The following is a 25,030-nucleotide window of genomic DNA, read 5'->3' as shown; positions in this document are numbered from 1 at the left end:
GATCTAGGATATGTCCAGCAATGTATGTGGGTTTGTGGACGATCTGATGTAAGTTCAGTGTGTCTAGACCAGTGTTGAGGTTTTGGATTGGGGCAAATTGAGTTAATCAAACCAAATGTTTAGGTCACCAAGAATGCATTGTTTGGCGTGTAGTGTTGTAAGGTTTGGAACTGTCTAGAAATGTGTCTGGGAATGTTGCACTGCTAGGTGGGGATCTGTAAAGGAGAAGGAAGTTACAGGAGGATGTTGGTGTAGGGTTTCATCAGGTGATGAGGGTCTCACAACCTTGTATGGAAACGTCATCGGCTTTGGTGAGATTTATTGCTTGCCTGAATATAACAGCTAGTCTGCCTCCTCTTTTACCTATGCAATTTTTTTGTAATAGTTTGATAGCCTGGTGGAATGGCTTCATGTAGTGCTGGGGCCACATCATTTCCCAACCATGATTCAGTTATGACGAGTCAGGTTGTGTGTCAGTGAGATGTGGTGCTTGTCTTTAGAGCGTGATCAAGCAGTTATTAGTAGGCAGTTTAGATGTTGTGTTTTGGTGGTGGTGTGACTATGTTTTGTAGAAGAGTGAGCATTATTTTTTGAGGATGTAGCAGGTGTGTTATTAGTGCTGGTATTAGTTGTGTGAGGCTAGCACTAGTGTTTTTCTATATCACATTCCTCCTCCAGCAGATTTAGAAGCCATTTTGATGGGCCTGCACGTGTAGTTGGTGGTGATGGTGGTTGAAAGGGAATTGATGAGAGTTGTTGTTTTTAGAGGGTAGCCCTGTTGTATAATAGACCTGGAGATGCAAAACGGTGAAGGTGGCTTGTTGTTTATTTTGTTTACGTCTGTTTAGTGTGGAAGGAATATTGGTTAGGAGTAGTGGTGGAGCATGTTGGTCATTTAAGGCTTTAAATTGTGCTATTGTTGAGAGGCGGGTGAATGAGAGTTTTGTTGGTGTATTTGTTAGGTGTTGGTGAAGAGAAACATTTTGGGAGTACAGCTGGTTTAGGATGTATATTATTTGTGTAGTCAGGAGGGTAGGAGTAGGTGTATGTTTCTAATTTGTTATGGGTATTATGAAGTTGTGAGAGATTTTGATTTTCTGGTGTATGCTATGTTTTGTTTTTATGGGGTTCTGAGAGGAGATATTGATGTAGTGTTTTTTCTGAGAAGGAGGTGTATGTAAAGTACTGTTAGTGAGTGGAAGTTCAATGGTAAAGGGGTGGTGATATGTTTTGGAAAAGAGGTATATGGTGTGTGAGAGGGGAGTGTGTGAGACTTATGAGTGTTTGTTCGATTTTGATAGCTGGAAGAGATGATATATGTGGTGGATTGGAATGTAAAGATTGTTTGGCTGTGTGTTGGTAAGAAGAGGAGGAGGGTGTTGGTGGATGATATAATGGAGGGCTGAGTGTAGGATTTGGTGGTGATAGAAAGGGGCCTGTTTGGAGCAAGTAGAGGGCAGAGCTGGTGTTTTATAAAAACAGACTGTATGTCTGGCTGGATTAAAGTTATGTATAATGTGGTTTTCTGTTGTTAGTGATGTGTGGATTTGTTAGTGGTATAGGTCAAATTGGTGATTTATCGGAGAGTGAAGGTGCCATTGTGTGGTAATTGGGGTAGAAGGGTGTATAGGTGTAGTTTGTGGGGTTTTGTAGTGGATGTTGAGACATTGAAATGTGGATATGGTTTGTTTGTAGTAAATGAGTAGTGTGCATTGCCGAGCCATGTGAGTTGTCTTAATGATGAGATCCCATGAACTTCTATACCTTAATGTGTTGGCTCTCCCATGACTGTTTGGCTCTATCTGTATCATAATTTTACACCCCTTTCAGTCTTCATTTATTACCGCTTGTGCCTTCTGAGATAGCCTCAACCCACGGCATAACCTCTGTTGGTTGGGTCTTTTAGAATCCTTGAGGATTTACACTATACATTCCGTAGTCTTATCCATTATGTGACAATGATCCTTATATCTTATCCCTCCCACCTCTCTTGCATTCTAGCCATGACCTTTGCCATCTTATATTATAATACAGTATATGCAACACATGGGGCAATGTGTTTTTTGACATTTTTTGAGTATAATACAGTACATATTATACATTGAATCACATTGAACTATATGGTTTGCTTCCCATTTATCATGCACCAATTGAAACTTGTAAACAGGGCCATCTTTTAAGGTAAGCGTCTTGCTTCTGACCCTGGCTATACCACTGTCATTTGGGTAATGCAGACACACATCTGCCCTGGAGGAGAGAGACCAAGAGTGAGACACTAAGACTCCTTCATCTGGACCTCAAAAGAGAGCATTAAGCTTTTATATTGATCGTACCAAGAACCATTGAGTGGAAGTTCAGCTGTTTGTGAGTTCCTCGGAGCAAAGACAGGAAAAACTGTACAGAAGAAGACCCTGTTGAGGGGGGTAGTCCGAGAAGCAGCCTTCAGAAGGTCTAAAAGCTCATTTCACCAGAACTAAGTGTACTACCTCTGTACTACCTCTGCCTGGACACAGAATGCCTGTCCATGACATCTCATAGGTGCGGTGTGAGCACCACGTTTTCAAAGCACTACTTATTTTACGGTGGGCAAGGGGATTTTTCCCACTCTGTCCTGCAGGACATGTTGGTCTCAGTCCACTCAACAGACCCGCCAACTGAGAAGGCACTGCTTTGGCTTCTGTATATTATGGAGACATCCAGCCACAGATTCCTTACTTTAGAATCTTCCCCAGGAGCCTGGATCCAGAAACTTATTTCCCACAGCACGCCTGTGCGTCGGAAGAGCAAATCGACATCGTCCACCAGATGATGTGTCAGCAGAGTCCATTGCATGTGCAATGCCAATGGTTAGTCAGCCCGTTTTCAGCCTAGGTTAACGTTTTCGTCATTGGAACAGTGTGCTTTTTCCTGACCATCTCTTCAGGGTTCAAACCCTGTGGGTCCTGTGGAAGACAAATGTAGGCTACAGACCCTCACTCGATTTGTATATGGTGCATTGGCGAGCACCATGACGCCAAAGTGTGCGACTCCTGTCGTCACATTTGACCTAAAGTTCTCCTGGAGCTTCTTATAAAGCTTCTGGTGGCGCAGATGTCGGAGCCGCCCGGACTTCCCATCAACCAAGGTCTCCTTCTCATATTAACATCCGTTCACAGGCCCATTCAAGGAGTTTTTCTCTTGGACATCATTCCCCATCGACTTCGGGAGGTAAGTCTCAATGCAACCTGTTGAAGTCACTGAAGGTGGCACCTTCACCGTGTACGGCCTTCCACCATTCCTCAGTTGAGTCTAGGTCAGAGTCTACCCCGCATCTCCCTCCCTTTTCACGGGTAAATTTAAACCAGGTGTGTGAGTATTACGTGTCCCTTCATGCTGTCTTTGGTAAGTCACCTTCCTCTGGAGCGCCTATGGTCCCAAGAGGTGCAAAATGCCTTGACTGTTTCCACGTTGGCCGGTTCTCCCTCGACTTAAGTTACGCCTTCAGCTTCAGTTCACAAAGCCGTTTTGGTGCCAGTGCACAGCTGGCGGTGCTGATCGAAGTCAAATATCTCTCTCCTTCTGAAGTCGAGGAATTGCCTTCTTGACGCTGGTCGACGTCTGGTATGGCATCAGTCATGCTGGTTATCCCTGATCTTCCTCCACATTCTGGAGAGTCCCCTCAGGCTTATCCTTCTGAGGGACATGGTGGAGAGGAGGTAGAGGAGTTTGAAATTCATCAACCTCATAGGAAAGATAGCTGGCTAGCTGACCTAGCTGCAGCTAATGGCTATGATTCTCCCCCAGCCTCAAGCCTACTCCCCCGAAAGTACCCCCACCCACTCCCCAACCCCCACGGGGTCCTACTGCTCTCCCTCCTTCAGTGGAATTAACTGTGGATCCTCTAATTGATGCCCTTCATCAAGGCCAAACATGGGTGGAACCATTGCTTCCTTACAGCAAACCCGTACATGACATTTTGTTGTGAGCTTGGGCTACGCCTGGTACAGGGGCCCCTGTTGATCAGGCTATGTCTCACTGGCACCGACCTGCCCCTGGTGGTCGGGCTTGTCTCCTAAGACATTGTATTAAATGAAGTTTAGTAGTACAGGCCGCTTTGGCCTTCCATGATATTGAGCCTCGTCCGCATGTCCCATCTGATAGGGATTCTGGGAGTCTAGACGTCTGTGGCAGGCATATTTCTTCTTCCACAAGTTCTGTTCTAGGCTCTGTAAATACATCTTGAGTTTATGAACGTTTCTCTCATTCTTTATGGGACTCTTCGGTCAACATCTTTCCTAGGCTTCCGAAAGATTTCAGAAACTCTTACCCCTATAATGTAAGATGGCCAGCAAGCAGCTAAACTAATCATTGACTGTGATATGTATACTATTGACTCTGTGGGCCGAGATATGGGTTCCTCATTCGTGCTATGTCGCTGTGCCTGGTTACGTACCTCTACATTTTCACATAGAGACAGATCCCAAGTTTGATATCAGCATACTGGAAGCAACATTTGCTCATGCTTCATATCTGAGAATGCAGAAAAAGACAAGACACTGATGTCAGCGAGCAGGGATGCTACTTATACTTGGGGTGTGGGAGCACTGCTGTGGAGACAGGTTTTCCAGGTCTAGTCTGGCACCTGGATAGTCTTCTATGGTGAGGAGTAGAGTTATATAAATACAGAATCTATCAGAAGCAGCAATAGCGAAGGTAGATAACATGTTCATTGTGCTTGGTAAAATTATAAATTGGGTTCACTGAAGCTCATTTTCTAATCTGTAGGGCTTTTTTATGTTGTTGCATTTTGCAGAGAGTGAGAATGATGCAGGCACACAAAGCACAGCTGATAGTTCGAGCATTTTTTCTGTAAGCAATATGACAGAGCTCTGGAAGACTGATGATAAGCTTGTATTTGTCAATCCTTGTGGCTGTTAGTTCATGAAAAACTTACTTTTCATTTACTTACTCCATTCCATTGCATCCATACATAATACCATCCACACCTATGCACTAATCTATCCACCCATCCACACCTCTGCATTTATATATTCAGCCATAGTCCTATCAACTCTTCTACTCACATATATCCATTTGTTTTCCTTTCAATTAATACATTCTCCCACCTCCCACACAGATTTACCCATGCCTGTGCATCAATTCTGTCCCTCATACATCCATAATCATCCCTCTTAAATAGTAATCTGCCACCCTGCACTTAATAATTCATTGATCATCTTGCAGTAAAGCAATCATCCATCCACTCATACTTGCTTTTGGCTAAATACACAACCACATCCATCCATGTCTTGTATCCACCCTGTAGGAAGCTGGCCTGGTGTGTGTTGGGTACCCAAAATACTTACACCTTATACCAGGTCCAGGTATCCCCTCTTAGTGAAGTGTAGGTAGTGTCTAGAAACCAGGCTCTGTAGAGGTAGCAGTGGATGAGCAGCCAAGGCTTATCTAGGAGACATGCAAAGCTCATGCAATACCACTGTAGTCACACAGCACTTACACACATGAAAGAAAACACTAAGTTGTGCAAAAATGAAGGTACTTTATTTTTGGAGCACAAAACCGCGAAATACTGGAAGGGCAACCCTCCAATAGGAGGTAAGTAATACACTAAATATATACACTAGTAAACAGTAATATGCATAGAAAAATTAGAAAACCGTGCAAATAGCAATAACCAATAGTGACCCTTGGGGGAGCACAAACCATATACTAAAAAAATGGAATGCAAACACAGGATCCCCACTCAGGCAAATTGAATGTGTAGAGGGGAGCTGGGAATACTAGAAAACCACAGAGGTAATTAACACAGTATCCCCAGCGACCAGGAAAGCAGGAGTAAATCACTGGAATTTCCCCAAACCACCCAAAAGGAGGAAAAGAAGAAAAAGACACCCAGAGAAGACTGCAAGAAAACCAGTGATGGATTCCTGAAGGAAGAAGACCTGTGGAGAGAGGGGACCAAGTCCAAGCGTCACAGTGGAGTCCAGGAGGAATAAGAGCTACTACCCTCCCAGCTGTATTTGCAGGAGTTGGTCAACGGTGATGAAGAACAGGTCAGCACTGCAACCCTGGAGCCAGAGAAGAGTTCCTGATGGATGCAGACAGTGTCCCAAGCAGTAGTGAAGATTTCATAGGGGTGTCGGTGCAGGAATTCCACCAACAAGCCTTGGCAAAGGCAAATTCACGATTAGTGGAAAAGTGGTGGTGCCGGGGACCAGCAAGGCCTAGGAGGACTCAACCCGGGAGGGGGAGTCACAGGGGACCTTCACTGTCGCAGAGAGTCCACAGGAGCAGAGGCAGCACCCGGAGGAGTCCTACAGGACGAGAGCACAGGAGTCGCAGAAAGAGCTCACACAGCACTACAAAAGAGGATCCCACGCCGCCAGAGAACCACGCAGGCGGCTGTGCTTTGCAGGAAGAAGTGCTGAGGGATGGAGCTGCACATCGCCTGAAGATCCCTTGGATGAGATGCCAACAAGCCTTGGCAGCTGCAAAAGCCGTGGTGCACGGAGGTACTATCCTGCATGGGAAGGCAAAGCCTTGTCTACAACAAAGTTGGACAGCTGGCAGAGAGGACCAAGAGGACTACTCCAGACTCCTGCCCGTGATGCAGGATCCACACAGCTCAAGATGAGGGGCGATAGACACAACCTGTCGTCACTTGCTGTAGCTGTCTGCGGTTGCAGGGGAGTGACTCCGTCACACAAAGGGAGATTCCGTCTTCCTCTTGTGCAGGCTGAAGCATTGCTGTCTTTTGAGGATGCATGGCCAGAGAAATGTTGCAAAGCTGGAAGCAAAGTTGAAGAAGAGTCTTCTTCATTGATTGCAGCGTTGTCAGTTCCTGGAGGGTGAAGTCGCAGTTCCAGTGGCCACACATCGAAGTGGAGGTTGCAGAGGATTCCCGCTGGAGTCTGGCAATCTGAATCTGAGGACCTACCCAAGAGCGAGACCCTAGATAGCTCTGAAAGGTGGATTGGTCACCTAACCAGGTAACCACCTATCAGGAGGGGGCTCTGACGTCACCTGCCTGGCCTGGCCACTCAGATGTTCCCAGGATTCCCTGCCAACCTTGGAAACAAGATGGCAGATCCCAGGGACCCTCTGGAGGAGCTCTGGGCACCACCCATGGGATGTTGATGGGCAGGGGAGTAGTCACTCCCCTTTACATTGTCCAATTTTGCGTTAGAGCAGGGACTGGGGGTCCCTGAATCAGTGTGGACTAGTTTATGCACTGAAGGCACCAAATGTGACCTTCAAAGCAAACCAGTGGCTTGGGGAGGCTACCCCTCCCAAGCCAGTCACACCTATTTCCAAAGGGAGAGGGTGAAACCTTCTCCTCCTCCCAAAGGAAACCCTTTGTTCTGCCTTGCTGGGCTTGATCAGATCAAGCAGCAGGAGCACAGAGACCTGTCTGAGGGGTGGCAGCAGCTTGGGCTGCCCAGAAAACCCTGTTAGACTGGTGGTAGCAATGCTGGGGGTCCTCTAAGGAGCCCCCAGAGTGTATGGAATCATACTTCCAATACTTGCAACTGCATCAGGGTACGATTCCGACATGTTTGATACCAAACATGCCCAGGTTTGGAGTTACCATTATGTAGCTGGACATAGGTAGTGACCTATGTCCAGTACACATGTAAAATGGCATCCCTGCTCGCACAAAGTCCAGGAAAATGGATCTTAGGTTTTTGGGGCACCTCCACTAGTGCAGCGGTGCCCACACACACAGGTACCTGCCACTGCCCTCTGGGCTGAGAGGGCCTACCATAGTGGTGGCTTACAGTGACCTGGTGCAGTGACCTGTAGTGAAAACGGGTGCATGCACCCTTTTCATGCAGGCTGCAATGGCAGGCCTGCAGAACCCTTTGCCTGGGCTCCCTATGGGTGGCAGAATAGCTGCTGCAGCCCATAAGGATCCCCTGGAACCCCAGTGCGTGGGACTTACATGGGAGTACCAGTATGTCAATTGTGGGAAGAAAAGTTACATTTTACAGGAGAGAGCCAAACTACTGGGGTCCTGGTTAGCAGGATCCCAGTAGACCCAGTCAAACACGCTGACAACAGGCAGCAAAAGGAGGTAACCATGCCAGAAAAGAGGGTTCTTTCCTACGCACCCACAACCATCTGTTCATCTATAAATTACGTCCACCTGTATTTATGTTGTGCGGGTGCATATCTGTCTGTGTGTTTTCTCTGCATGTGGGTTTGGCTGTTGCCTGTATGTATATAGATGGTTGTGTGTTTTCTGTTAGTGCATCTAAACAAATCAGAAAACATAAGCCATTACAACAGTGAATGCATACTTCTGAATCTACATCTGAATGCACATTCGTCTGTTGGATTTTCCAATGTTTGCTACATATTCAGCAGAGTGGTGATATTTGGCTGACAGTGTGCATATTTGCAACATAAATCAGATATTAAGCATATTCCATTGTGACATGTTTGATCAGATTTTCAGTGTTTTCCATTATTGTTTTGATTTAAGTAATCCAGTCTCTATGAAAACTTCTGGGGTGAACAGGGAGGTGCCCTATGACCAGACATTTACACCCTTGTCAGAGAGCAGCATTCAAGACAACATGAGCCTTGAGCAACTGTTGGAGAAACAGTGGAGTGAAGGCCATGAGTTCCTACTGGAGCATAGTACATTTAGTGATGGTGAGTATTAAATAAATTTCTGAATGTGTTATAATAGAAGCCACCTTAAGATTAAAAATTTAATGATACACCTCCAGTGCACCTCAAGATTATTTGAGTTGTGAAATATGCTGTGACCAATTTATTGAAGCATCACGTATGTATTAGCTTATATGACATGTTAATATTCGTTACAGCAGTATGGTTTTCATACTTCCAGTCCAGTACTAACCCTTCTTCCTTGTAGGCAGTTTGTCATAGAAAGTATACAATAAGATGCAAGTGTTAAGTTTGCTCCAGTTATGTATAAATACGTTGTTGCACTGAGTTCTGTCAATGTAGTACCCCTGCATTTTCTTTTCTTTTCTGGTCATCCGTTTTTTTGGACCTTAATGTGGGTGGGTCTCACTACCAGTCTCTCACCCACAGACTATGTGTGTTTACCAGCAGTGTCCACCTTTTAAGATAAGGTTGCTGCAACGCAGCAAGGGTGTGGGGCACTTGGCTGGGTACATGTGAACACGTGCACTCTCCTGTGTGGTCTGTGCATGGGAAACTATTGTCGTGCACAACCCAGCAACAGCCCACAGATAGCCTGACGCAATGGGGACTCCTCAGGGTTAGGTATTCACTGGGGATAGGCCTCATGGCCTATCCCCAGTTAGTTTTCACTGTTAGGGAAAGTCAGTGTTTTTTACTGTTTTAACTATAGTGACACTCCATTATAAACGTAGGGAGGGGACTGCCTTAGAATGTAGTTTCACTTCCCCTTGGCCTGCAGAGACCATTGATGTCTTGAATTGCAGTGTAACCTGTGCAAGAAAAGCAGACTTCCAAAATGATAACTGTACATCTTATGGGTGATTGAGTTTCCATATTTCCCTGGCTCAGCTCAGGAGCAGAGCCCAGGCCTTGCTACCCTACTGTGCCCAGTAATTACATTTTCTCCAGTAGTAGAAACAAAGGCCTCCCCCACACAAAAGAAGCAATTAGCAGTACTTCTCCCAGCTTCTGATGCAGAAAGGGGTGGAGTGAAATGATCTGTATCAATCACCTAGTTGTCACACTGCACCAGTGATGGGCCTGGCCAAGTCCACTGAAAAAGGAGAGTGCCCAGACACCTGGAGCCAACCCACCAGGGGTCCTCTCTTTGAAATTCTAATTGGCTAGTCCTTGGTAGTGAGGTCAGCGAGGGGTGGAGCTGAGACCACAGGAGCTGTGACCAGTGGTTCTCAGGTGATGCCATATTGGATTGTCCCAATATGCTGTGTAGGAGGGTTGGGACAGGGGTGGAGAGGCGATGTGGCACTCCAGGATGGGATGAGGTGCATGTTTTCTGGAATCTTCCTCTCCCCTTAATAAACTCTTGCAAAAGAGGAAGACTGTCCTCTTGCCTGCATCTTATTTACCTACTTTTCTGAGCGTTCTGGCACTGCCAGGGAGAACTGGAAGGAGGAGTCCCCCTAACTCCTACTCGGGACCCAGGACTCAGTCCAGTTGACCGTAGGACTAGTGGGCCTCCCAAAGGGCCAGTCAGGCTAGTCCCCTTACTGCCTCTGAGGACGAGTTGGCTGAACCCCTAGACATTTCTGCGCCCACTAACAAAACACCAAAGGAGAACTGGCACAGGGAGCCTGGAGGGCCAGCTTTTGGAGAAGTGCACCCCTTTGGATATGAGGAGGGTGGTTGCAACTGCCCCAGGTGGATAGATCTCACCACCAGGAGTAAAATGAGTCCAGGATTGTCCACATCGGCAAAAGAGGGCATGATTCATGACATTCTAAAGTTTGATGGCCTTTGATCTAATTTTTCTCCCCGTGGGGCTTTGCTGTCATACTGCTTGTTTCCCCCATGGTGGCAAGGGATCCGAGGGTTGGATCAAAGAAGCTGATTGTGACCTTTAGGGATAGGGCTTGTGTGGGGTCCCCACCCATCCTTCTCTCTTGCCAGGGGACCCCCCATCTCCTGGGTGGATTCCTGCCAAAGAGGAAGCACCGTTGCACTTCAGAAAGATTCCAGCTATTAGGGGGAAGCGCTTTCATGCTCCCTTGCAGGAGGGGCCCGGACCCCATCCCTGGGCCCCAGATTTTCAAGGAAGACTGGAGGAGTACAGCCACTGGAGCAGGCAGACACAAGTGAAGACAGCCGGCTCCTAAAGCAACACGCAATCGTGTTGCCGGTACGGGGAGCCAGCGAGGGCAGCTGGGGGTGGGCTCCCACAATAGCCCTCCAACACAGGCAATCCATGGGGTGCACAGGTGGGACAGGGCACCTCAATATAAACTAAATAAAGAAAAAATGTGTTGTGGGAGAGCCGCTGCTACAATATTCACTGCTTTTCACCGACAGGCCTCATAATGCTTTGTGTGGGCCTTTTATTTCACTTACTTTTTCACCCATATCTCTGCTTTTCGTGGTCCCAGGATGATGGGATGGCGACCAACTTAATCAGCACAACACATCCTTACTGCCAAGGGCACTTTCTAGGTCTTCATCCTAAGTTTTAGGGGCCCAAAATCGTCACTGTTCCTGCCTTTCAATCCATTTCCAAGCTCTTCGTCGCTAAAGCTTTTTCTCTACAGCCAGAAGTGTTTTGCCCTGTAGGGGCCATGTGTATGGTAACACCTCAGAAGGACTTGGAAGGCTTACAAATGCATAAATGCACTGTCCTTGTGGTTACGCCCTCTAAGGGTTAATTGTATGGTTGCAGTGCAATGCTTTTTCATTATGATGCCCTCTAGAGGTTGTTTTGATATCTACAGTTAATGCCAAATACACAAAAGAATACACAAACACAGAGTGTTTTTTCCCAAATGCCAATTACTACTAGTTTGAGTTCAATAGGGCCCTCTTGGATCTCTTTATCCATAGCCACATACTTGCTATGATGGGTGAAGTTTGTACAGTATCTTTCCCTGGACAGTCCCTTTTGTAATGTCCCTCATTGTGACATGTCTAGCAACCAATAACTTTGGGCTTTGAGCAACTGCCACTCTGAGGCCACAGAAAAAAAGCCAACTGCTGCACGACCATTAAGTATGTCTCGGGTCAGAGGTTCAGTACTCAGTTGGCTATAACATTAGCCGTCAGTGAACTGTGTATTATGATTGATGAAGGTGATAAAGGGGTCCTGATAGTTTTTCACCTCTCTTCCACCTTTGATTCCATGGATATAATGCTGCTTTGACAAAGGCTTGAGTCGATTGGAATGGGAGGCATAGTTCTAGACTGGATTACATCAGTTCTTGGGTGAAGCTTGTACAGTATCTTTCCCTGGACAGTCCCCTTTGTAATGTTCCTCCTTGTGACATGTCTAGCAACCAATAACTTTGGGCTTTGAGCAACTGCCACTCTGAGGCCACAGACAAAAAGCCAGAAAAAAAGCCAACTGCTGCATGACCATTAAGTATGTCGTGGGTCAGAGTTTCAGTACTCAGTTGGCTATAACATTAGCCGTCAGTGAAGTGTGTATTATGATTGAGAAAGGTGATAAAGGGGTCTTGCCTCACCTCTCTGCCACCTTTGATTCCATGGATATAATGCTGCTTTGACAGAGGCTTGAGTCGATTGGCATGGGAGGCATAGTTCTAGACTGGATTACATCAGTTCTTTCTAATGGGACAGCTGTTAATTTGGAAAGTTTTCATTTTCAAGCTAAAGCCTTTTAATGCAGTGTGCGTCAAGGAGCCAGAATTTCCCCCACTCTTGTTCAGCCTATATCCAAGTTAACTTATTCGTATTCTGTATACTTAATAAGTTTAGTCATACTTTTATGCTTGTGACGTACACCTTCTCTGTTGACTTGCTAGTGTTTGATCTGCCATTGGTCCTCAGTGTCACGCAGGAGTGGATGAAATCTAAAGTTTTGATGCTTAATCAGTCTCCATCCCTGGGTCTTTGCACATATACAGTTTTAACTGCACATACTCTTGGCTTTAGTTTGACACTAAATTGCCACTCTAGCCTATTATTTCAATTGTAACAAAGCAGTGCCGTTTTCATATTAAACAGCTTTGAAAGGGGGCTTGGCAAAGCAGGATGCCATGAGGACATCAATCACATTACTTCCGGGCTAGTGTTCTAAACACACTTAAAGTATCTGTATACATTGCTACCATCACATGACATGTTGTGGTGCGAGCGGGATCACCCGTTGCAGGAAACTGCATGGCCTGATGTGGTCAAACGAGACACATTTCTTTTGTGTGAGCCTTGGCTGCTGGAGCATTACGTGCTGTGTCCCATTCATAGGCTGAGACCCTCGGAGGTGAAGTGCAACGGGAGTGCTTTACACTGCCTCATATGGTACAGCTAAACTTGCTTCAAAGTGTGTGACTGGGGAGTCTGGGGTGACTAAAATTATTGTGCACATGATGACGTGCCTCATTCCAGGAAGGTACACAAACAAAGTTCCTTATGTGACCAGAGGATCTAGACTGACTCAAGTCATCAAGCGCTAGACGTTGTGCCTCATGCTAGAAATGTGCGAGATTTATGTTCTTTATGGGAGCATCCAGGAGTGTCTGATGCAGTTCAAGTCATCACGCACCAGATTAGTGCCTTCCCCGAGGAGGTACCATATTGGAAATTGTCTTTGGGGTGACTGTATGCTTGGGACCATTTCAGGCCATCGGGCACTTAATGTTGTCCTCATTTTTGTGTAGGTTTTTAACTGGGAGCGTGTTGGAAATGGGGTCTGTGGTTGGTAGTCAGTTTGCACTCTGTCCAAGCAGGAACCCTCTCTCCAGTCCGGGCAATGGAGATACATACTTTAGATAACCCCTGCTTACCCCTTTGGTAGCTTGGCACAAGCAGTCAAGCTTATCTCAAACAGAATGTGTAAAGTATTTGGACCAAGACACACAGTAATACCATGAAAACACCAAAAAACGAACACCACACCAGTTTAGAAGAATAGCCAATATTTATGCAAATCAAACAAGACCAAATTGACAAAAATCCAACATATGCAAGTAAAGTTATGAATTTTTAAGTAAAAGGAGTCTTAATCTGTAGAAAACTGTAGAAAAGTTTTTACACAAAGTACCTGGTTTGCATAAAAAATAAAGGCGCACGGGCAAGCGTGCTTCGGAAAAATCAGCAAAGCATTGAGTCCTTAATCGCAAGTGAGGCAGTGCGTCATTTCTTCTCCAGTTGGGTAGGTGATGCGTCATTGTTCTCTCCTGCAAGAGAGCGATGCGCCCAGGATCACGTTGATTTGGGCGCCCATTGATGATGCGTGTGAAATCCAGCCTCACAGTGATGAAAAACCGCACTGCATGGGGTTTGCATCATTTTCAGCAGCCACAAGCAGGTGTTGTGCTGTTTCTCCAGCTGCGATGCAGGTGATGCGTCGATTTCAGCTGCGAGGCAGGTGGCGTGTTGTTTTTACAGCCATGTTGCAGGTGGTGCTTCAAAATGTTCCCTTCAATGCATCCTGTGCGTGCATTTCAGCCTTTTTCTACCAGCTTCACCATTCAAGGACTCAGAGACTGGATAGGGCACCACTTGGCAGGACAGGAGTCTCGGCAGAGAGTCCAGGTGCTGGCAGAGGAAGTCTTTGATGGCCCTGATACTTCAAAACAGGAGGCAACTCAGTCCAAGCCCTTGGAGATTCCTCACAAGCAGGAATATGCCACAAGGTCCAGTCTTTGTCTTCTTTTAGGCAGAAGGAGCAACTGCAGGCCAACCCAGCGAAGCACTGTCACAGGCAAAGAGGCAGTACTCCTCCTCCTTCAGCTCTTCTCCATGGCAGAGGTTCTTCTTGGTTCCAGAAGTAATCTGAAAATCTGGGGTTTTGGGTCCCCTTCTTATACCCCTTTCTGCCTTTGAAGTAGGCAAACTTCAAAGGAAAGTATTTGTTGTTCACAAAATCCTGCCTTGCCCAGGCTTGGCTTCAGACTCACATCAGGGGTTGGCGACTTCATTATGTGAGGGCAGGCACAGCCCATTCATGTGTAAGTGACCTCTCCTCCCTCCAGTCTAGCCCAGATGGCCAATCAGGATATGCAGGCTATACCCCAACTCCCTTTGTGTCACTGTCTAGAGGGGAGTCACAAACAGCCCAACTGTCAGTCTGACCCAGACAGGGAATACACAAGCAAGCAGAGTCAGAGAATGGTTTAAGCACGAAAATGCCCACTTTCCAAAAGTGACATTTTCAAACAGACAATTTAAAAACCAACTTTATTAAAAGATGTATTTTTAAATTGTGAGTCTAGGGACCCCAAACTCCCTATCTCTATCTGCTCCCAAAGGGAAATCACACTTAAAAGATATTTAAGGGCAGTCCCCATGTTAACCCATGAGAGAGATAGGCCTTGAAACATTGAAAACGCAAATTTGACAGTATTTTTCTGTTAGAACACGTAAAACATATCAGTACACTGCCCACCTTTAACATATTCTGCACCCTGCCCATGGACTTAACTTAGGGGTGCCTTACATGTATAAAAAAGGGAAGGTTTGGGATTAGAAGTTTAAAACTGCACACACAAACACTGCAGTGGTCCGAGCCATGTTTACAGGGCTACTTATGTGGGTGGCACAACCACTGCTGCAGGCCCATTAATAGCATTTGATTTACAGGCCCTGGACAACTCTAGTGCATTTTACGAGGGACTTAGTAGTAAATCAAATATGCCAAAGATGGATAAGCCAATTACACATAAACTTTACAACGGAGCACTTGCACTTTAGCACTGGTCAGCAGTGGTAAAGTGCCCAGAGTACCAAACACAGCAAAAACGGAATCCAGCACACAGTCAAACCATGGGCAGCAGATGCATAAAAAGGCACTGGAGACCACGCCAAGGATGGCAAGTCTAACAGAGCATAACCATCTGGTGCAACTCAAGTCTTCTTGCACCAGACACGGCGCCTCCTTGTAAAGGGGCTGCGAAACTAGTAACTGTGTGCAACTGGAATTGTCGAGGGCAACTCAAGTCAACGCCCTGACGGTGCACCTTTGTTCTGGAGGTACTTGAAAAGGTAATTGTTTTTGTAATGTTGATTGTCTGGCGTAGCTGGGGGGCGCGGTGGCTAACTGGCAGCCCCAGTAACACTCCCCCAGTGTGTTGCAGACCTCTGAGTAAAACTCCTACTGGGAGCCAAACAGTCTCCTGCTGGATTGGCTGTTGTTTAGTGTGACTATGGCCGCAAGCAGCCTAGTATCCAGGGGGTACTATAGTTTGTGGTTGGGGGTTGCCAAAGCTAATTGGTGGGTGGAGGGCGGTTTGGGACCTAGGGTGCATGCAAACACAGTGGCATCCACTAGCCGGATATGAGGGCACCGTATTCAGGTGCTAGGAGTGCATAGTAGCCAAGCCGACTGATACCCTTGGCTGCGCCCACCGGTGCAGAGTGGATGTGCGAGTGCGAGTGTGAGTGCAGGTGAATGCAAGGGCAGCACCGTGGTGCTGGTGGTCACATTCTTCCGCCAGGGATTCCTGAGGTTGACATTACGATTTACTAATGCTCCCTAGGCCGCAGTGCTATGTGAAAGTGTTACAACCCTTGTATGTACTTATTGCGTTGGGAACCAGAGTGCACCCTGAATTTATGCGTTACATCAAAGTTGGTAAACTCTAGGGTGTGTTTTGTGCTGACAACGTTTGACACCGCATGAGCGTGCAGGTAGCATAACCGTCTGATGCAACTCACTTGTACATATTGTTGTTGGTGTTACACACAGTTGGGCCAAAGATTGTGAACTCTAATTTCCATGATACTCATGCTGTGTTGCCAATATGTATGTTGAATAAAAAGTTTATATATCCACATAGTGTGTGAAGTCACATTTGTGCCTCTCAGCGTGGTTGTGGTGGGAAAGTGCTGTGCTCTTGTTTACAGTTTGCCTCTGTGATAAGCCTAACTGCTCTGTTCCAAGCTACCCAAAGGTGAGTGCAGGTTATACAGAAAGTGTATTCACCCACCCTTGATGGTAGAGGCGCAATTCTGCCTGGCTGGGGACTTGCCGCAGTCAACCAGAACATGCCGCCTGATGGCCTCAGAGAAGGCACTTAGAGACTCACAGGTTTTCAGGCAAAGGGCAACAGCAGGGTCCAGAGCCACAGGACAGGTTGCAGGAAAGGCCTCTTGTAGTTTGTTGTATCCCTGTAGCTTGAACAGGAGGTCAGTTGTATGACCCTTGAAGTCTACGTCTTTGTCTAGGTGCAGGAGGGCACTGGTCCAGGTCACAAATAGCAGATCCAGTCCATTTCTGGTCTTCCTTATGTCCACAAGTGCTCTGATGAGGGTGACTGAAGGTGCCATAGTTATACCTAGCACAAACTAGTGGGTGGGAATGACTCCTTGCAAGCTTTAAACAACTGTGTAATCCTAGTGTCCTCCCACATCTAAAATTTCGTTTCAGGCAGCTGTATCCTCAGTAAATCCAGGGACAGGTGTCTGGCAGGACAAAAGCAGGGGGGTCCAGCTACAAGTTAGTGGATACACAAGAATTGTCTAGGCATCCTGTTTTTATCCTCTGTAGTGCTCCCAAACTGTTATGCATAAAACCCAGAGGCAGAACTCTGTGGAGACAAAAGCAGCGTTTTCCAGAAACCATGGGTACATCAGAATTGTCTTAGCATCCGATTTTTACCCTTTGAAGTGCACTCCAAGTGGTGCATGCAAAACCCAGAAGACATGTCAAACAGGAGTTCATAGTCTAGCAGTATTTGACGATGTGTAGTCTGAGATTCAGGGGAGTTACCACGGTTCATTCGGGCCGACCATGTTAATCACAACTGACCTATTGTGTAGCTCCTGGGATGAATTTCAGACCTACTCAAATGCTAATCACTGGCTGGAGGAAGTGGCACAGGCTTGTGAGAACAGGTGAGGCTTAGTTATTCAGCAATTCTAAAGGCCTCTTTAGAACCAGAAAACGTTTTATTTCTTAGAATCATTTGAAATACCCTGGTGTCAGTGATTTTTTGTTTTTTTTTTAAAAAGCATATTATGCGGCATGTTTTGTGATGGTGCTACTTAATTGTTTTGAAATTTTTACAAATGTTACCACTGTCTGGGCAGAGATTTCACCTTATTATTACCAGTTTAAAGCCCAAATACAGGAATAAGCAACTGTCCGGTGGACAGTCAACCTTTGCAAAGGGATTTTTACTGCATGGTGATTGTTGCTGCATTTATAGTAACCTTTTATATGTTTGATTTAGAAACAGTATTTTTAGTTAAACTATATATTATACAGCAGATGACGGATTAGGTGACAATGGTGGCAGATACATAATAATGTGGAAAACGCAGCAGCCACAGAATCACATTATTCCAGTGTCCCTGCTCACGCTGTACTGTACGACTGAATATTACATACATGCAGAATTTAAACACCTCACCGTACAATAGCACTTGTCAAGACTGGCTATGCTCAGTCTTATGTGAAGTGTAGTCACCTTCATGAATTCCAAAAAACAGCAGATTACATCTCTAAACATGTAAGAAAACAAAGAACTGAAAGAAAAACATGGCCGGCGAAGGTTAAGAAAATGGTACACATGACATTCAAACGTGTTGTGTGTCAAGGAGTGGGGTTACTCACACACTCAACTCCACCTCTGCCTGTGCGGTTTTTGCATAAGAGTGAGTTGCACAGGTTTCAAGGATCTTGCTTTCGTCTGAAAAGAGACATGCTAAATATAAGTAAGGAATGAACATAGTTCATTCAAGGATTTGAAATGCTTTTCGGATATGATCTCCTCGTTTTAAATAAGAACATGTTCATTAAATATTTTGTAAGACAGAAAAAAACCACCTTGAATTTGGTGTAAAAAGGCCACTGGATCTACAAATAAATCTACATTCCTAACTTATCTGTAAGTGAAAGGTCAGCAAAATGATTTAATGACATTTTGTTATCTTTATCCGCGCCCCTGCCCCCTCCGCAGTTGCGGTCACAATTACAGTTCCTATGCTTTTTGTGCACTGAAAAAGGTGTGAACTTTACGTCCGGAACTGCATTGTTGCTTTGTCTAAGCTTCAGGCGTTGTTCAATTGTCTATGGGCACACTCAATATTAATCTCTTACCTGGCAGTGGACGTCTACAGTGGAGCTTGAATAATTTTCACAGAGGGAGCTGGCCATTGGAGTTACCGTAGCTCACACAAATAATAAGAACGTTGAAAGTACCCGTGTCCTGAATTATTAAAAAAAGCAAATGAACAAACCCTTTACCTTCTATAACGTGCAGACATCGCCCTCACAACGTTTTTAAAAAGTAGTCTCCAGTGGTGCACTTATGCCTAAACAAAAGGGAGAGAGGTGGTTAAAATGGGGCTCAATATGGTCTGGCAATTTTGGTAGCAGATGTATCCTTGTGTGCACCACTCAATATATTAGTGGCCCCAAACTTATTTTTAAACCTTACTTAAAAGACTGATTCACAAAGGTAAACTTAAACTTTTGTGTACATTTATGATGTTTTGCTACTCACAAAGGTATTTTAGTAGTAGAATCTTTAAGACTGGGACGTCTGCACACATTGAGAGATAGGACTGTTCTAAAGATACTACTAGTAAAATACCTTTGTGAATAGCAAACAATCGTAAACATACACATAAGTGTAAGTTTACTTTTGTGAATCAGGCCCGGTATATCCAAGTTGTTAAAATACAGTATGACTGATTTGTGTGTCCGTCCATCAGTGGTAATTCCGTAGTGATGACAGTATGAAACTGCTAGATACTCCTTGATAACGAATATCACAATACAATGCCCATGCTTTCCTGGAAGACAATGTAAACATAGATTTACATACTGAGATATTTAATTATGACTTGTGACAAGCAGCTGTTCAGTCCTAGTAATCTTTGATTCTTTCAAATGCATTTTTCTGCTTAATGTTTGCAGATTGCCTCCCACCCCTAATTCGGTCGCTACTGGAAGTTTGCAGGAGTATGGCAGGCTGCACTTTGATAGGCCTCTTTGTTATGGAGAAACTGGACTTCTAGGAGGCAGTAAGGACAGGGCTGAGGAGGCCCTGAGGGGTAACATTTTGTGTCCCCCTCGTCCCCTCAACCTTGTCCCCTGTTTCCCCACTTTAACATCTGGGGGGATATATCCCCCTGTGTCCCCCACACTTCCTAAGCCCATGCACTGTACCTCTTTTTTCAATGTTCTGCACTAAGCGCAGCTGCCTAGGACGATGGTATTGAGAGGCCGAGGCAACACCAACTGCTAACATCTTCACTGGTGCAATCCCCCCCCTTTCTGGGTACGCACCAGAAACAGTAGTACAGATCCGTAAAGGCTAGGAATGGATAACCCCATTCAAAATAACGGTGGGACAGCCCAACATTGACAAATACGTTATTGTTACTTCAGTCAGGCACAGGGCAGAATGTAGCCCCTAGCCCTGAACCAGCACCCTCCACCCCCTCGCTATTCTCCGCTTAGTACCTGCTCCTTAGTGCTTGACTTGTAGTGTGAAATGATGAAGGGTGACACCTTTTATGGTGAAATCCGTTGTCATTTAATCAAGTTAATAGTCAAGTAAAACACCCCAGCCAACACAAGCCTTCTCTCTCTGGTTCTCCACTTCCAACTGTCAGATCCCCTGGTTACCATCACTAGGGTCTCTTAGTGACAGTTGCCAGGTTCCGTAACTTTGTTCTACATACAGGTTCTTCATAACATGCCACATAGTGCTTGTTGCCCTGCTGCATTCAGGCCCCTGTAGCCTCCCTGCTGTTTTCCCAATTTTTCTGCTGCCCGCCTACCATTGCACCCTTCCCACCCCAGGACCTACTTAATGGCATTGCTGCATGTCCCCACTAAGTAGATCCTGAACCAGCTCCCACCTCTTAGTGCTTGCCCCTTAGTGCTTTCCTTGTAGTGTTTGCCCTCACTTTTAGTGCTTGCTGCCCCGTTGCATTCAGTACCCGCTGCCTTCTCGCTTTTTTCTACTGCCCGCCCTCCTCCTCCCCCCCCACAGCCCTCCCACTCCAGGACGTACTTAATGGCGGTCGATGCACGACCCCACTGAGCAGGTCCTGAATCAGTTCCCCCCTCACTGTGGTCCTATTAGTGCTTGCCTTGTAGTGTTTTCCCCTGCTTTTAGTGCTTGCCACCCTGCTGCATTCAGGTCCCCACTGCCTCCCTGACATTTTCCCACTTTTTTCTGCCACCCACCCAACCTTCTCCCACTGCGCCCCTCCCACCCCAGGACCTACTTAATGGCAGTTGCTGCGCAACCTGTGTAACCCCCTGAGCAGGTCCTGAACCCGCTCCCCCCTCGCTGTGCTCTTCTCAGTGCTTACTTTGTAGTGCTTGGCCCTCCTTTTAGTGCTTGCTGCCCCACTGCATTCATGCCCCTGCCGTTTTCCTGTTTTTTTCTGCCGCCCGCCCGCCCTCCTCTCATGGCGCTGCTCCAACCCCAGGACCTCCTTAATGTTGATCGCTGCTTGACCCCACTGAGCAGATCCTGAACCAAGCCCCTCGTTGTGTCCCTCTTAGTGCTTGCCCCTTAGTACTTGCCTTGTACTACTTTCCCATGCTTTTAGTGCTTGCTGCTCTGCTGCGTTCAGGCCCCCACACCCTCCCTCCTACTTTTTTCTGCTGCGTGTCCGCCCTCTTCCCACTGTGCCACTCCCACCTCAGGACCTACTTAATGGTGCGCAGAGCGGGCGCACCAAAGGCAAGCCTGTCTAGGCTTGTCTACTCCTGGACCATGCCCAGCACCAGGAACCCTGGCTCTACCACCATTCACCGCTGTTAGGCCACCAAACTCCAGGCCTTGGCCTCCAGGAACCGTGAAAATAACTGCTCCATCTCCTCTCCCCAGATCACCGGCTGACCCTTCACCTGCCTCCAATGCTACCTCACCAGCAGCACCAAGACCAACACCACTTCCGCACTGCCGCCCTCGAAACCCGAGAGAGAATTTCAATGCCTGCTGCTCAACACAAGATCTCTGTAAACATGCCACAGAAATATGGAACACCATATCCACTCTCAGACTAGACCTGATGTTCATTACTGAGACCTGGCTCACACCTGCCTCTGCCCCCGACATCACTTGTGCCACCCTGCAAGGCCACCAACTTATCAACAAAGAACGCCACAACAAGCTAGAAGGCGGCATCGCCATCATGCACCATCTCTTGTGCACCACCTTAGAGGTAGAGGCATCCCACCTAATGAAAACTAAACTTTCTAATCCAAACCAGCGCCAAAACCATCAGGGGAACTCTTGCGTACAGACTTCCAGGACCACGCCCCACCTTCTGCCAGGCGATTGCTGACCTCTAGCCATCGACTCAACAGAGTACATATTATTAGGAGATCTGAACTTCCACCTAGGTGACCCTAGAGCCCACAACACCTCCAGCCTCCTGGGCAACCTGAGCAACAATGGACTCGAGCAACTAGTCACCAGCCCCACACACACTGACGGCCACACCTTGGACCCCATCTTTACAGCCAGCAAGAAAATCGAGTTCTCGCACTAGACGGAGTTCACATGGAGCGACCACGATCTGGTACACTTCAACATAACCAGCGGACCTGAGTCATCCACCACACCCCCACCTTTCCCTCTCCGCAAATAGGGAAAAGCCACAGAGGCTCAATGGACCACTGGACTCAAGTCCAGCAAACCCATCCTCTCTGACAGCCTCGAACAAGATGCCAGAAATCTATCTAAATGGATCCTCAACAGAGGCAACAAAGTCGCCCCCACAGAGAGCTCTGCCTCCAGAAGATCCAGCAGACCCACTAGGTGGTTCACCCCGAGCTACTCACTTCCAAAAGAGAATGCAAAAGGACTGAAAGACAGTGGCGTAGTGGCAGAGATCTCGCAAGACCGTACCATCTTCAAAGATGCCCTGAACAAATATCACCACCGCATCAGAGAAGCAAAAAAGGTTGCCGTACTTAGCCACATTGAGGAGATCACTGATGACCCTAAGGAACTCTTCCAGATCACCAAAGAGTTCTCCCGCCCAGCAGCCACCAAACAACCTATCAAACTGTAGAAAAGTGCCTCTTTTGGCATGGTTATCCCCCACTTTTTGCCTGGTATTGGTGCTAAATTGACTGTGTGTGTGCTGGGATCCTGCTAACCAGGCCCCAGTACCAGTGTCCTTCCCTAAACTGTGCCATTGTTTCCACAATTGGCACACCCCGGGCACACAGTTAAGTTCCTTGAAAAAGGTACCAATGGCACCAAGGACTCTGTGACCAGGGTGAGTCCCTAAGGGCTGCAGCATGTATTATGCCACCCTATGGGACCCTTCACCAAACACATACACACTGCCACTGCAGCGTGTGTGTTGGTGGGAAGAAAAAGGTAAAGTCGACATAGTATCCCTCTCACAGTGCCATTCCCACAAACCACTGCCTGTAGCTTAGGTAAGTCACCCCTCTAGCAGGCTTTACAGCCCTAAGGCAGGGTGCACTGTACCACAGGTGAGGGCATAGCTGCATGAGCAATATGCCCCTACAGTGTCTAAGGCCATTCTTAGACATTGTTTGTGCAGTGTGACAATATTGAGTCCATGGGCTGGGAGTTTTTCATTACGAACTCCATAGCTCCATGATGGCTTCACCGGAGACTGGGAAGTTTGGTATCAAACTTCTCAGCACAGTAAACCCACACTGTTGCCAGTGTTGGGTGTATTGTAAAATGCACACAGAGGGCATCTTAGAGATGCCCCCTGTATTTATCCCAACCCTTTAGTTCAGGGCTAACCAGTCTATGCCAGCCTGCCACTAACAGACAAGTTTCTGACCCCATGGGGTGAGAGCCTTTGTGCTCTCTGGGGTCAGCAACAAAGCCTACTCTGGGTGGAGGTGCTACACACTTCCCCCTGCAGGAACTGTCTCACTTAGCGGTGAGCCTCAAAGACTCAGGTCTTCTGTTACACTGCCCCAGGGCACTCTAGCTAGTGAAGATGCCCGTCCCCTGGCACAGCCCCCACTTTTGGCTGCAGGTCTGGCAGTAAAATTATGTAAAACAAGGAGGAGTGACCACTCCAGCTAGGACCACCCATAAGGTGTCTAGAGCTGAAGTGACCCCCTCCTTTCAAAATCCTACATCTTGGTTTGGATGAAAAGGACCGATAGGGATAGGAAAGTCCCACCCCCCCACCCCCCACCCCCACAAGGGGAGTGGGCACAGGAAGTGTGTAGCCACCGTCAGGGACAGTAGCCATTGGCTACTGCACTTTGACCCCTGTAACACCCCTAAATCTAGTATTTAGGACACTCCTGAACTTTACTCACCAGGTCATTGCCAAAGTCAAGAAAGAAGATGGACTGCAAAGCTGCCCCCCCCAGCAGTGAGGACTCCAGATGACAACTGTCTTTGCCCAGACCTACCAGCCTGTCTGCAGCTTCAAGACTAATGCCCCAAAAAGGTGACACATCCTGCAGACCTGTGACTTCTACAAAGCCCCAGAGGACTGCCTGCCTAGCAGAGGACCAAGAACACTCGAGGACAGCAGCCTGTCCAGAAGAAACCTTCAAGACGGACCCCTAAACCGCCCTAAATCTGTGAGCTTTGTCCACTCTGCACCCGACACCTACGGCCAAGTCTAGGTGGCCCACTGGTCCAGAGAAGGTCCCCAGGCGATTGCGACATCAAGTCCACCTTTGGTTGACCCTTCCCGGCCAACACAAAGACACCTGCAGCCTAAATCCAGAGAACCCCCCTGACCCCGATCGGATCCAATGAAGATTCCGGACACCCAAGGAGACCCCTACCTTGGAGAAATTCGACTGATGGTCCATGCGCCTCTCCTGCTTGTCCAGCCTTTGATTTCCCGGAACTGACCTCCTGGACCCAGCCTGCAGCATCTTTTGTGACCACTGGGTACCCCCATTGAAGAGCATTGGGCTTCCAGCTCTGTGCTTGCACCCTGCACCTGGCCGCCCTTGTGTCTCTGAAGGTTTTTGCCATGGGCCTGTGCACCCCCCCCCCCCCATTCCTGACCTAAACGCACCAGGCTCTTGTCCTGGAACCGCAGGTACTTACCTGCACTCTGCTTTCTACTGAGCACCTCCAGTCCTCATAGGATTCCATTGAAAACCTGCCTCCAACTTTGACCTCTGCATCTAGCCAGACCTGTGTTGCTGGTGGTGCATCCTTGGGGTCAGCTTAAACTTTGACCTGTGGACATCCTAACCCCCAAAGACTGGAATCGTAAGTTGTGTACTTAACTGTTCACTTTGCTAACACTCCCCCCCCACCCCACCCCCCGCAGGACTCTGTTCACTCCTATGAGAAATTGCACTAATCTTCAACTTTTGAAAGTGAACAGTGTTACTTGTAAACTGCTTTACCTGCATAAACCAAGCAAAGTACATTTGATACATATGCTTGATACCTAGTTACAACTGTACTTACCTGCAGCAAAGATCTTCTTGTCCTAG

The 25,030-nt window shown here is 47.1% G+C and overlaps 1 protein-coding gene across 1 annotated transcript in view; it reads left to right on the top strand.

Annotated features, from left to right (window-relative positions):
* LOC138259921 (uncharacterized) overlaps window positions 1–25,030 on the top strand; it is a 676,397-nt gene that overhangs the window by 453,661 nt on the left and 197,706 nt on the right. Inside the window, exon 5 of the mRNA XM_069207908.1 lies at window positions 8,486–8,658. Coding sequence (XP_069064009.1) covers window positions 8,486–8,658 — 173 coding nt within the window. The remainder of the gene's footprint in view (window positions 1–8,485; window positions 8,659–25,030) is intronic.

The sequence above is a fragment of the Pleurodeles waltl genome, chromosome 2_1 (genome assembly GCF_031143425.1).
Source record: "Pleurodeles waltl isolate 20211129_DDA chromosome 2_1, aPleWal1.hap1.20221129, whole genome shotgun sequence".
In the NCBI taxonomy this organism is placed as follows: Eukaryota; Metazoa; Chordata; class Amphibia; order Caudata; family Salamandridae; genus Pleurodeles; species Pleurodeles waltl.
Note: the sequence above shows the minus strand (reverse complement) of the source record. Positions and strands in the feature narration are given on the sequence as shown.